Source organism: Amphiura filiformis, chromosome 12, assembly GCF_039555335.1.
Source record: "Amphiura filiformis chromosome 12, Afil_fr2py, whole genome shotgun sequence".
In the NCBI taxonomy this organism is placed as follows: Eukaryota; Metazoa; Echinodermata; class Ophiuroidea; order Amphilepidida; family Amphiuridae; genus Amphiura; species Amphiura filiformis.
The window spans coordinates 61,220,156-61,235,117 of NC_092639.1; the positions used below are offsets into that span (position 1 = coordinate 61,220,156).

At 36.6% G+C, this 14,962-nt stretch overlaps 1 protein-coding gene across 1 annotated transcript; it reads right to left on the reverse strand.

Moving 5' to 3' along the window:
* Nucleotides 1-545: 545 nt before the first annotated feature.
* Nucleotides 546-12,157, reverse strand: LOC140166538 (uncharacterized). The gene is given in 3 exon segments (XM_072190024.1): nt 546-2,567; nt 2,569-3,077; nt 11,809-12,157. Coding segments are annotated over 3 exon segments (1,497 nt in total). The 5' UTR covers nt 12,005-12,157; the 3' UTR covers nt 546-1,775.
* Between the last annotated feature and the right edge of the window lie 2,805 nt (nt 12,158-14,962).

Sequence of the window (14,962 nt, forward strand, 5' to 3'; positions counted from 1 at the left end):
ATGTGGAACGAAAAATGTCACATGTGATGGGTGCCTCAAGAGTCACATTTTCATGAAATGCTTGTAGATATAGTTTTTAGTGTGTTTTTGATCATTGATTAATATTTGATCTTTGATATTTTGTTGCCATGAAATTTAAGTTTGGATGTGGGGGTGTGGGTGTGTGTAACGTGTTGGGTGTGTGGTTGTGAGGTGAGGAAAGGCAATCTCTTTGCATATATTGTTTGTTGTAGTACTAATTTTGGTAGTTGTAGGCCAATTATTTATTGGTGATATTTGGTGAGTGTGATGGGTGTAAGTGGGTGTGAATGTGTGTTGCAGTTGTGTAAATGTGAGTGGCAGCTTGTATGAGCGAGCAAGGAAGGTTATTTGCATTTGATGTGTCTTTGTTTAAAAATATTGTCAATTTATATTTATATGCCATTTATTATTTAGCTTATGTATTTTTATATGTGCAATGTATGTAATTCAGCCTTTGGCTGCGAAGTGCATTTTTTCTAATAAACCTTGAATAAAAAAAATACACGACAGTGTTATGTGTCTTCGTGTTTACAAAAAAGACTATGCAGTTACGTACATAGAAGTTTCATCTGTTGCCCTTCATGGAACGATCGGCCCTCATTATCGGGTGATGCCAAGGCTTTGACTGTTTGTGGTTAGTCTGTAGTAGTCTGCACACTAAGCCCTCATAAGTACATTCTACATGTATACATGCTGTATCAAAATTACTGGTACCTATCAGTTTCCAGTGAAAGACTGGCACATCCAAATAGCCTACAAAATACAAATCTAAATTTGTAGCACATTATAAAAGGTCATATTAATTTCTTGTCATTTTAAAAGGATCCCATGTTGCATTTGGAAAAAACAGGCTTTCAAATAAACATCAAAACTGATGGGTGCCAATCATTTTAATGCAGCCGGTATACGTAGGCATGTGCTGTTCCGAGTATGTTACATGTACATTATAATGGAAGTTATACATGTACATGAACACACATTTTTTGACATGAAAACAGGCAAGAATGAAATCCAAAAAAAGCATATTCAAGGTAATAAGGTGCCAGGTAAGTCGTTCATAAAATTTTCAATGTTTTTAGAGAATTACCCCAATTATCCCAACAGCATTATTGGATGCTATCCTGCAGGGCAAATACTGCAAATTGGTTGCTAACAATCAGCAAATGAAATTCTGATCAGTATCAAATTTTTGCTGATATTTAACAACCAATATTTAAATCAGCCAATCGGAGCACCTTTTTAAATTATACACACTCATAGTATGAGTGTTTATGCAACATCAGCAAATGCAAAAGGATTTTGAAGGCCCTTGCTAATTGACTAAGTCCACCATCATGCTTCTCATTTATCATTTGTTTGGTCTTTTATGAAACAGCCAATATTTTTCATGAGGACATGCAAATGAATGTTTTTATTTATACTTCAGTTACTGATCTCATTATCACAAATGTTCAGAGTTTCATGTTTGGTCATGAATGTGTACCCTGAGTGTACTACATACATGTACATGCCCTACATGACTCACAAGAGATCCTGTATAAAACAGTCAACGCATGTGACACTCGATGCATCAAAAATCACTTTTAAAGATCTTTAGATATTTAGTTTACATACTTCAATTTGTTCAAAAACATAATTTTTTCTTATGATATATTGGCTAGTTGTCAAATGACCCAACAAAGTATTTTGAGTCACGTGTGATGGACTGAACAAGTATGGCAAAAGTGCCCTTCAATTGTGACAGCAATATAACATCACACATCCGAGGAATGTGGAGGATTTCTCCTCCTCTGCCGCACCTGTCTGCTGCGTGTTTGTCCATCAGTTTGTCCGTCATCTCCTCTTCTCATCGCTGACCTCACCGACGTATCCCCCGAATTCAAATCCATATCATCGCGCGAAGACACAGACCTACCTGAATGGCGAGAAACCGCACCTTGATGCTCATTATCACTCTGACCTGACGACGACATGCTCGGTGGTGACCGATTTGAGTGCGCTCGCTGATGATGCACCGCTAGTCCATATGACTCGTTTTCAAGAGCTGTTGTCCTGGGAGTTGGATGGCGTGGGACCGAGTCACGTATTAAAGTTTTAGATGATTTTGACTTCTTTTGATTGCCAGCACTATTTGTTCTATTTGACTTACTGTGCCCTGATGATGATGAGGTGGATGTACTTGCAGCAGCTGCAACTTCACCTCTGGCTTCAGATTGAGAAAGCTGCAGATCATGAGAATGTCTCCTTATGTCAGTTCTATTACCTCGTGGTTGTGGTAATACTTCATATGGAGTCTCGTCGGTGGACGTACCTCTTTGTGAAGTATTTGTCGAGGTAGTTGTGTCCTGCTTCGGATGGTCAGTCTGATTTGCCACATTCAGATGTCCATCCGGTGTTTGAGTTGCTCCGTCCACAGGCCCACCACCTGTTGCTTGATTGCTCTTATCCGATTCCCCGCCTAACACCTCCCTGCCGGCCTCAGAATTTTTCGATGCCGATGAACCTTCCGTCTGTTGCGCAATTTTCAATCCTGCGATACCTTTTTTTTGGTGCGTTTACCAAATCGCGCTTGATCCTCCTCCGTCTCGACGGATCGCTCCGCCGCATTTGCACCATGTTATCCAAGTCTATGGTGTAAACAAAACCGGCGATCAGCAATTCAAATGTTCTTAATTTCTTACAGTAACTCTCTTCCAGTTCTAGGTTGGTTCGTTCTTCATACTGCCACCAGCCATTACGACCTTCATAATACCAAGTGTACTGATCCTTCTTCTGTTCCCCAGCTTGTTGCTCTAACTGAAGTATGTCCTTCTCATATCGCAGCAACGTGGGATTACTGAAGAATTCGGCGGTGATCTGTTTACGGCAGAGGGCGCAACGTCCACTCTGCATAGCAACTCCTTTTACACAAAGGAAACAGAAGACATGTGTGCAAGGTAGCTTGACTGGATGGATGCATTTCTGCAGGCAGACTGGACAGTCAGGAATGTCCTCAATAGGAATGGTGTTGCTGCCAATGTCCAATTTAGTCATTGCCGCTGTGATGTGAGTAGAATCTGGGAAGCAAAAATAAATCAATTAAGAAGTGAAATAGATGTAATTTTGAAGGGGATATTTACAAGGAAAAATAACCGAGGCACTAAAGGCAATTGCCTTGGGTGCTCCATGCCTTTTCTTTGGTACCCCTCAAAATGTGTAACTTTGGATATTCTTTAGCATGTTTAAATTAAGCATTACAAAACTGAAAGTAATATGCTAGCACAAAGCTAACAATAATGTAATTTTTTTGTATTCTGCATACATTACAGTTTTAGGCTGACAAAATGGGTTTGTACAAAGCTTGAAAGTTTTAGATTTGCGTCTGTCACTTTCTGAAATCACATGCGGCCGTTTTTCATTGTTCATTGTTACTTTCAGCAGGTTTTGTCCACTATAGAATGCTCAGCAGTCAAGTTAGCTCAATCGATAAGGCGTTCGACTATGGTGCGAGAGGTTGCGGGTTCGAACCCTGGTGGTGCCTAGTACGCTCTCATGGAAAAATTGAGTTAGCTTGAAATTCCCTTGGACCAGGGTTTTCTTTTTAAGCATTTTGCTGAAGGGGTATTTTCAAATTTTTTTGACCCCTTCAATTGTGAATTTTTCCTCTGAAGGAGTCAAAAACATTGCCCAAGGGGTATTTTTATAATATAATTTTTGAAGACATTTTTGTGGCGCCCTCTACGGAGGCGTGCCACAATATAGGCATGACTTAGTGCAAAGCTTCTAATTTCACTCTTGCTAGATTGACTTCGCAATTGTTTTGCTAAAATTATGCCCAGCTCAGAAATAAAACCACAATTTGCTTGGATTTTATTTTATTATTGTTTTCTGATATGCACAGGATAAAATGGTGAGCGTATATTCTTTGTTTAAAATACAAAATTAGGATTTATAAAAACACCAAATAAATCCTGACCTTGGTATGCGTTCAACCAGTTTACCGCTTATCTTAATAATTGTAACAAACTGTAGTGTACTAAATGGTATAAGACAGAAAAGGCAAACAGACAGAAATTTAGAATTTTAAATGAGAGAGTTGACAGGAAGTTGTAAGAGTTAAATTGTTATGGATATGATTGGTGTACGCGCGAAAATGTTGAATGCCAGATCAAAGTCATCCGAGGTGAATTAAGTAATGTCAATCACAAATTGTTACAGGTCATTTGAGGTGGACTAAGTTTATATTTGGATTGTCAGAACACCTTCCCCAATCAAACACATTTCTCTTGCATTTGATCATCTTCTACTCTTCCCTAGAAAATCATTATAATACCAAATCTACACACCATGGAATTCACCATATCACGTCCAAGTTCACATTGGGCGCCACATTCCTTTTTTAAAGGAATTTTTATTAACAATATGTCATATATATGTGTGTTTTTGGAGCCATAGGCGTAGATCCAGAGGGGGGGGGAATTTCTCCCCCAATATTTTGCCAGGGGCTGGTCCCTACAATCATCCCCCAATGTTGATGCCTGTATGTGGGTGTCTGACCAAATTAACCTCATATTTGGCCATTTTGCCCCAAAAGTGCAAATTTTTGTGCGCTTCGCGCGAATTTATTCCTCTTTTGCACCATATTTCAACAGTTTAGCTCCAAAATGGCAACATTTTTTGTACCATAAACTTATTCTTTCTCCAAAAGGTGCTGGATTCATTATACTTCAAGACATTTTTTTTCCCCCCCCCCCCCCCGAGTCAACAAGAAATCTACACCACTGTTTGGAGCAGTGGCAGATCTAGAGCAGTCAGAAGGGGGTGGGGGAAACAGGCTTCCCGTTAGTGTGCGTCATTGCGTCCAGATGCGTATTTTACAAATTTGGACACAAGTTCACATGGCTAATCAAGTATATTGCGTCCATGTCACATGCATGTGGACGCAGAAAAAACTTCGGAATTTATTCCTCTTTTGCACCATATTTCAACAGTTTAGCTTCAAAATGGCAACATTTTTTGTACCATAAACTTATTCTTTCTCCAAAAGGTGCTGGATTCACTATACTTCAAGACATTTTTTTCCCCCCCCCCCCCCCGTCAACAAGAAATCTACGCCACTGTTTGGAGCAGTGGCAGATCTAGAGCAGTCAGAAGGGGGTGGGGGAAACAGGCTTCCCGTTAGTGTGCGTCATTGCGTCCAGACGAGTATTTTACAAATTTGGACGCAAGTTCACATGGCTAATCAAGTATTTTGCGTCCATGTCACATGCATGTGGACGCAGACAAAACTTCGAAATTTTATCATTAATTGATGATAAAACTAAGAAATTTTTATATTTTTAAAGATAATAAAAGCCCCAAAATGTTGACCCACCTGCTAAGAATTGAAGTAAATTCTGCAATATTTGTAAATGCAACGTCAGGAAATCGTGCACTTTTTTTTGCTTTTTCGAACGATCATTGTTTGATGGCCTGGGGAAGTCCCGATTGATTTGTTTACAAGCAAGCATGCTGGACTCAACATGTGCCGCTAACGTGCGGTTAATGTTTATTTAATATTTTTCACAACCTGACAATATTCAATTTTTAATATTTTATGTTTATTTTCTCATATAAATAATATAAGTTTCCTTTATTAGTATTATTGTTACGATGAATAAAAGCAATTTTAAAGACAAAATTCAAATGATAACCCTTTTTTTTTTTTTTTGTGGCAGCACATGTTTTAGCTTTGTAGCATCAACAACACGTTAATTTAAAAAAAGAAATGCGGAAGTAAAATTACGAACGAAAATTTGCTCAAGATTGACAGACTTTGCTCATGTTTTTGCACCTGTTTTTGACCACGTTTTTGACCAAAACTGACACAGCAATGAGAAATATTATCATAGCGAATGGAGATGGAATATCACGGCGAAAATTAATTTTTTTTAACAACCAACATTTGGTGAGGTGTAGACCGGGTGCGTGTGTATCATCATAATCATGAATTTCAGATGGATGCACAAAAATCTGTCTGGACGCAAGTTTTTGCAACCTCGTCAGCAAACTTGCGTCATTACGGACGCACATTTTTAAAACCTTAAGGGGAACCCTGGGGGGGAAATTTTAGAAGAAAATAATATTTAAAAATGCCCCTTGAGAAGTAAGAAACTTTTGCAAAATGAAGACCTAATTATTAAAGCAATTTGGTGGATCATTTTGGCACTATTAGTATTACGGTAATGTGTAAAATTTCAGTTAAAAAAAGCCGAACATTTGTGAAATGAACAGTTTATGGAGTCTTTCGTAGATGGCAAGTTTTCCCTATTATGGTAGCAGGGCATAATTTAGTCGGCATCGCATCGCAGTTTGCTACTCAATCTAGTCGGGATTATGCACTTTCAGTTTCTCACGCGTTTGAACGGGAATTGGATTGCGTACTTTTTCGATGTCTAGTGAGCAAATTTCTTCAATATTTTGAGAAAATGATGTCAAATTTTCTATTCTATATTGTTTGATAATAATGTCTTTTGCCAATAGTATGTTTAAAGTTGTAATTTTGTGTTTTTGATCGCAAAGATCGGATATTTTCGTTCCCGATTCAATTCTGAACCCTTCATAAGGGTGCCGATTTCGCAGAACTTTGACGATAATTTTGCCTTTTGGACACTAAAATGCATTCGATCCTTAATTTTGTTTCAACCGAGTCTTAAATTAGCAAGCACAATAAGGTTGGTACCACTTTTATATACATTGATAAAATTTTAAAGATTTTTTTCAAGTTTCTAACCGGCAAGCCAATCGTTAAGTGTGTATTTCCCATTGACATCCAAAATGGGAAATACGAGTCTGATGGACATAGGAACGGCGTCCATGAGACTCGGCGAGTCTAACTCAATCTAGCGATTCATTATTTTCGATGCATCGCATATTTTGCGATGCAAAATTTTACCACTTACAAAACATGACATACTATAAACTCACCTTGTTGTCAATAAGAGCTAATAAATTGATATGTGCATGCAACAAAATTAAGTTTGTGTTACTTATTTACCACGTTTTCTTGTTATTTGCCTTCAGCGGTCATCATTTTGGCAGTATTTTGCCTTGCATTTTGCCGTGTGTGCACACAGGATCGCTATGAAAACGGCCATCTTTGTTCTTGAATTTTGCCGATGTGTTTCTAGATATATTTTTTAGGAAAACTTTTAAAATATTCCTAAAATCGGGAGGGAATTAAATCTGCTACTCAAACTTGAGAAACTGCTATACAAGTAGAATTTTGCATAGCACTTTTGCTACGCAAAATCTGATCACTAAATTATGCCCTGTATGGTAGGCCTATAAATTGTGTTAAACATAAATTGGCAAATGTCGAAAGCAGAAGTGAAAGTGGCCATTTGTTTATCAACTACGCAAGGTGATGTTCCCCCTTAGAACTTGGAAAATTTTGCAAAATGAAGACTTAATTGAAGTGATTTGGTGGACCATTTTGGCACTACATGTATTACTGTGTAAAATTTAAGTTTGAACAGTTGAAAAGCCGAAAATTGTGAAATGACGGTCCATAAAGCCTTTCGTTGTCACGCTTTTCCCCATTAGACCTATAAATTGTGTTAAACATAGGGCCTAAATTGGCAAATGTCGAAAGCAGAAGCGAAAATGGTCACTTGTTTATCCACTACGCATGGGGGTGTCTGAGGGGGATGTTTTTGCAAAATTAAAGTCCAATTGAAGACATAATATGTTATTATTTGGTGCATCATTTAAACAAAAAAAGGACCCGAAACCAATTTGCAAGATTTCAAACCGACACTATACAATTTTAGACACTGCAATCACTAAAACATACATGGATCGATGCTGACAAAATGTGATGGGCCCTCGGGAGTAGGTCCTAAATGCCAAAGCCGAGAATAAATGCACAATATCGGGTGTTTCTATAAACTTTCTAAAGTTAATTTTTTTAAACTTCCGTGGTCCGAGCTGTGCGCCAAGCGTCTACGAGTGTACACACAGAAAAAATAAGCAATCACGCTGATTGGCTGATCAACGCACTTGACAACAAGTCGGTTGACCCATTGATTGTCTGTTCGGCGCGTAGTAGGCGACCTTGTCACTTTTACGCGATCGCAATTCACCAGCGCGTACCCTGACCATGGTAGTTTAAAGAAAACAACTTTATATTCAAATCTTGCAATATGGTCATTTTCACAGTAAAGGGTGTAACTTTTGATTTTTAGGGTCAAAATTTCAAACAACTTAAATATGTTTCTGTTTACTGAAATCATGCATAGGAGCAACTTAAATTCCAGTAAAATAAGGTTTCAAGGCTTAAACCTTTTGATTTCTAATAAAAATTTGACATTTCCATAACATTTTGGTTAAAATCTAAGAAAAATGTATTTTACATAAGCTTAGAAAATTATGACATGAAAGCTGGAATACATGTGAAATCCCATTCCAAAGTAAGTCAACAGATATAAGTTACATTTTATACCATGTTTTGCTATGTTTGTAATCGCAGTTTTGAAAATTTTTAACATAAAGTGTCATTTATAATGGAAATTTCCCAACCTTCAACATATTTTTTAAGTTTTAATTGGGTTCCTAAAATAATTTGAATGTCTAACTTCATGTACAAATACTACTTGATAAAAGGAACCTCCCAGCCAAGTTTCACAGAAATTAGAGTTATTTTTTAGAATTGGCAATTCAAGCGATTTGTGTTTCGGAGGCTTCAGTTAACAACACAGGTGATCATAAAAGTAAAATATTTGGCTAACTACTGCAAGTTGACAATGAAAAAATAGGTAAACAATATCGCAATTAGCAATTTTCATGCTTTGCTTCTAAGTATTGAATTTCAGTTGTGACAAAAATTGAATTATCACAGCAAGTCATTTTTTTTGTTTCGAGGCTTCATGTTAACAATGGCTAAACACTGCAGAAGTGGTTTTTTGAAAACAACACTGTTGGGATCATCTAAGCTGTTATTTTCTTGTGTGTATTGAATCAATGATTCTATGCGGCAGATATTGTAGATTTATAGCATGTTAACTTTTTCACCCATTTGTTAAGTATGGTGTTTTTTTCATGTGAAGCCTCCGAAACAGGCTTTTTGGGTATCAGTATATTTTTCAAACATGAACCATAATATCAACATTTTTTTAAATTTATGGCATTCTGCACATATCAAGTAACGATTACAATGCAGATATCAGTATGAAACACCAATTTAGATATGCATAGATGATAATTAATCTTATTGTTGTTTCGGAGGCTTCATTTGTTTCGGAGGCTTCAATTGTTAACGGAAAGTTTGTATTGGGTCCCATTTTCAAACGGTGATATATATCTCCACGATTTAAAAACATGTGACTTGAGGATCTACTTTGCTACATTTTGATAAATAGATTGGATGAGCTCTTTTATTTATATTTGCACAAGCTTGCTGAACAGTTTGTTTCGAGGCTTCAAAAAGTTAACGGAAAAATGGCTCTTTGAAGTCAAGATTTTATAAAAATTTTAAAAGCTTGCAAATCGACTAATTTTTGTTACCCATTTCAAGTTAAGATAACAACTGTTATGAATCAAGAAGAAGTGAAGAAATAACCAAGAATTATGAACCAAAGCTACACCCACAAAGTTTGTTAACAATTGTTAACGGAAAATGAAGCCTCCGAAACGACAAATATCGAAGTTCGGTTCTCAAAAATACAGGGCTGTTCACAATTAAATCTAATGTGGCAGTGTTTACTGAACATATGACTGTACTTTCAGGATAAGAAAAATTATCCATGAACTAACTGAAGAAAACACAGGGTTTTACAAAAATGTTACTGTTTTTTATAGTTTTTCAAAATGGCAATATTAGGTACATTTAAGCCTGCTAAAACTGAACGCAGTAACTCCCAAAGCTGATTATGCTACCCAAGGTAGCTGCTAACTAGATGACTTATGTGGCCAAAAATGATGGAATTCTGTGGCTTTATTAGAATACTACGGATTAAAATGTTAAAAATCCAAAGTTACACCCTTTACCGTGAAAATGACCATATCTGAACGCGTGTACATTTTCAAGATTTTATACGCATTGGACTTTGGAACGTCAGAAAAGTGCCTGAACACGTAAATATGTGTGTTTTGTGCGTTAAAGTAAACCCTGCCTTGGACAAGGAACTTACTGCTAATTGTCATTCGTAAATGTAAAATTTAGTGAAAATTAGCCAATTTTTAGGAAAAAATCAGAGTTGTGCATGTAAGTTTTATTTTGTATTTCGACCCCTGCCCCGGTCTAGGCGAATTTGGCTGACTATGTGTTTTAAGGTTTGCCTCTCCTACCTACACTTCAGTGAATGCGAATGTTGTTTTCACTCCAGTGCTATAGGTGACCCCGGAGTAGAGTTGGGCGACTATCACATTTTTCCTAGTCGACTAGTCGGCAGCAAATAGTCACGACTACGACTATAGTCGCGACTATCTGTGGTTAGAATTGGACCAAAAAATCGGGTGAAAGTTTGGTGCAAATTTACAATAAAAAGTCAACAAGACCAATCTAATGATGATTTATAGACTTTATGATTATTGTTTGTATAGTGTTACTATTGGTAAGACAATGACTAATGTTTTTATCACATTTTCACAGTTTATATGTAAGTATTTGGTTGGTTTTAGTGCAGATATCTGGCGCTTTTAACATGATTTTGTAACATTTAAATATAGTTCCATTTGACGACTTTTGGTTTTCAATAGTCGTAGTCGCGACTACCAGTAATAGTCGCGACTAACGACTATTGGCGACTTAGTCGCCCAACTCTACCCCGGAGTGACGTCACAAGACGTTGACAACAAATCCGATTCAGAAGTCAAATTTGTGGTTTACTACCATTTCTATAACTTCTCGACATGGGGCCTCCAGCCAACAACAAAAATAAAGACTCTCCACTACATGTTCATGTGTTCAGCTTCACATAAAATGCAATTTTCGCCAAGTATTTAACCTTTATTTTACCGAGGTCAAAACAGAACGTAACAACTGAATGAGCTCTGCTGCAAGTCTTCAAGTAGTCGCTCAGCTGCACAATCTATTGTGGGTTGAAAAGCGTAAGTGTAGCAGACTGTAGCGTCATGTAAAATAAGTACCCGGAGGACCGGGGTGACCCATTGTCAGCCGGTTCATGCCTCGCCCTGCCAGCAAAGACTTCAGTCTTTATCATAAACATAATGACATCTACTGAACCTGAGTGCAGTTGAGAAACATCACAAGGAGAATGCTGCTCAATATGATAAATCCAAATCATGAAAATAAAGCAATTTTCAGAGCAATATTTTGACCACTTTTGCACTAAGTAAATTACTCCATGAAGATTGCAGGTTTTGCCAACTCAGGGAATGTTGAACCCACCCAAAAGATGAGATCAATGTAGATCAATTATCTCAACTTTGGTATGGTAGTAGTACAATGGGATTAAAATCATCCATGTATGCCCAGAGTCTGGTACAATGGGATTAAAATCATCCATGCAGGCCAAAACTGTCCTTGAGAGTTCCTTGTCTACATCCTTGGAGCCCAAAATGAGCCCACATATTGTGATGTTTCTTATTTGTGAAAAAGATATATTTTTATAGAGTGCACTATAACTCAGTATGCTGAGTATAGTTACTAGAACTAGTTCATGCCCGGATGTCCGACCGACAGAATAAAAAACTAAAGATCGCCGGCCATGTATGTCTTGATTGAAATAAAAATTGTGCATTGAATACAACATGACAAACCAGCAAAATCATTTAATCATTCATACAATGTATTAAATTTCAACTGACCAGATGAGCCACTTGCAGTACTAGTGCTTGGCTTGTTTTCGTCGTCTTCTTTGTGTACATTGTCCTGGTCTTGCAGGTGGTCTGCTGGGTCATCTGTGCCTGACTGCTGATGCACACTGCTAACGTTTCCGTAGAGCGATGGAGTCGGCAAAGTCGATGGCAAAGACCGGCCATCAATCGACTGTCTTTCAGCCATTTTTAACTAGAGCTGATCCGCAAGCTCAACAAAGATTTCTGGCACAATCTATGAGCAGGAACTTTATTTTTGATAGTACTACTAGTAGTTTTGATGGAATATTTTCAACACTACTGAACGCTCGTAATCAACTTGTTGTTGTTTTCCGGCCATAGGATACTGGACCGAATCACTTCCAAATTAGATACGTACTCGGTATAATAAAATAGAGCTGGGAGAATTTAAAACCACAAAATATTTGAATTGGTTTCAAAAAAATATATTTATTTGCATCAATCACAACAGGAAAGTGATTTTAAGATAAAAGATATAGCTAAAACGATTTAGAAATATAAATAAATTTTCAGGATTAATACGCTAAGTGAAGAGGCTTTTTTCGCTAATTAGATGTCCGCTGACTCGACCTACTAACAACTCGGCTCGGGCACAACTTGACCTACATGTTAGGGCTGTCATTTCATTTCAGGTCCTGTTGTTGTTTTTAAGATGTGACGATATAAATAGGCCTACTGCGGTATTCTTTTAGAATGATTTTGGTCAAATTCTTTTTTTGGGGGGTATTTGTAATGTTTACACATGTCCATATTGTGACTTTAAATCGGACTTTAAATCTCCATAGAGCATGTAGAACACCACTCTAAAGTGGAGTTTTCTTTCATTTTACCTTATTAGTTTGCTTTTAAATGACCACCCAGCAAACACAAAATGTTTTCGACATTATTCGCAAAAGGTTATAAAAGGTTGTCAGAAAACGTTTAAATGTCGGGTTATATAAAGGGTATATTAAGAGCTATTAAGGGTATAAAACGTTTTCATAACATTAAAAATCATTTTTTGATAATCTACTGCTCATCAAACAAAAAATGTTTTTTTCAAAACGTTTAAATGTCGGGTTATATAAAGGGTATAAAAACGTTTTAATAACATTCCAAAAACATTTTTGAAAACTTGATACAAAACATTTTAAACAGAATGTTATTTTGGGGTTGAAAAAATATTTTGTGAAAAATGTTTGCCCAAAATATTTGCAATAACGTTTTAAAAACGTTTTCGTGACCTTTATATAACCCGACATTTAAATGTTATTAAAACGTTTTGAAAAAAAACATTTTAAGAACATTTTTGTGTTTGCTGAGTGCAAATATTTTAACATAATGTTATTTAAGTGTTGACAAAATATTTGGCAAAATATTTTTGCAAAAATAGTACAAAAACATTTTTGAAAACATTTAAAAAATATTGTTGTAGTGTGTTTTCATACAAAACGTTTTAAAACGTTTTTATGACCTTTATATAACCCGACATTTTAATGTTATTAAAACGTTTTTATGTAAACCAAAAGCCAAAATATAACTTATTAAAAACGTTTTTAAAACGTTTTTGTGTTTGCTGGGCAGGAAACTTTTTAGCTCTTTTTACATTTGTAGGCCCAACTAAAAATATTTTATAACATTGGCAAAGAATAATCAAATTGAATATAAAGCTTATAAGAACGTTTTGAATTTGATAATGCACAATTTCATTTAGTGCACTAGTGATATGGGTACGTTGCCTTAATATAACACAGTTCTGTGATTATAAGTCCTCTTGCTCTACGAAAAAGGACCAAAAATTACCCCCTTTGGCCAAGTAGCTTTCACTCCCAGCTGGACAAGCCCACCCCAATGATAAACCACAGTAGACAAGCCAAAAAAATAGAAAATTGTTATGTAATAATGGAATTGTGGAATCTGTTGGCACACTTTTCACACTATAGCTCTATAGCAGGGGATAATTGGAGGGATTAGTGGTTTGAACTTTACCGTATTCCTTTTTCCGTAGAGCAACCAGACTATACCTTAAAATCTTCAGAAGGCAAAAATATGCACACAACAAAAATTCCACGTATTTTGTTTTGTCAAACCTTGATTATAAAAGTTCAAACTTCGAGGTCAGTATAATTATATTTCAAATATCTATATCCCATCCAATTTACTGTCAGCCTTTGGGTCAAGAGAAAGGAAGTGCTTAATTCAATCTCAACTGCCACTGAGGCTGAAGGTTAACTTATACAATCTCAGTTCCAGCAGCTAGCAGCTTCCTGACACATAAGGAGTATAATACTGTGCAATATGTGTACTGTTACGAGTCGTACTTGACTCAAGGCCAAAATTACCTTTTACCCAAATTCACACGAATGCACAACACAAATACACTGTTTGATTAAGCTAATAAAATCTGAGTCTTTAATTGAAAGCCAGGTATGATTGGTACAATATATGACAACAAATGCACATACATAATAATCAAATATAATCACTCTTTATCTATTTAGTACTTCTTCTTTTAAGCATTCTTCTTCTTGGTGATCATAAAGTTCTTGCAATGTTCTGGACGACTGCTGTAATATATCCTTATTCATTTGTCCTGCGAAAATCAGCTAAGTCCTTTGTACACTTGCATTGATAAATCCTTGCGTATAAAATCCTTATACGAAAATGGTGTTCTCCAAACACGTTTATAACTCCTTGCGCAGTTCTCCTATACTAAACTCCTTGCGCCGTTCTCCTATGCTAAACTCCTTGCGCAGTTCTCCAAATTTAACTCCTTGCGCTGCTTTCTCCAAACTGGGTGCTATTTCCACCTTTCTCACAATATCTTCAGGAAGCAGGACTGCAATGCAGTTGTCCCCACTTATTTTGACAGTTGCGTTGAATCAAAACACCAGACTTCAGCAAGTCGACAGAAGAATATATATTCCTTTCTTGGAAGAATAACGTTCTTTGACGTATTCTAGATCTTCTCCGACAACACTGGTAAATAGTAGTACTTTGACTACATAAAATATTTCTGGTTTGTTTGCAATTTCCTTTCTTTGAAGGAATTGGACTGTAAGCATATTAGCTAGCTAGCCCAGATCAACACTATAAACTGTGACAATAATAAAGGCTATGGCAGCCTGTCAGATCTGTATCCAAA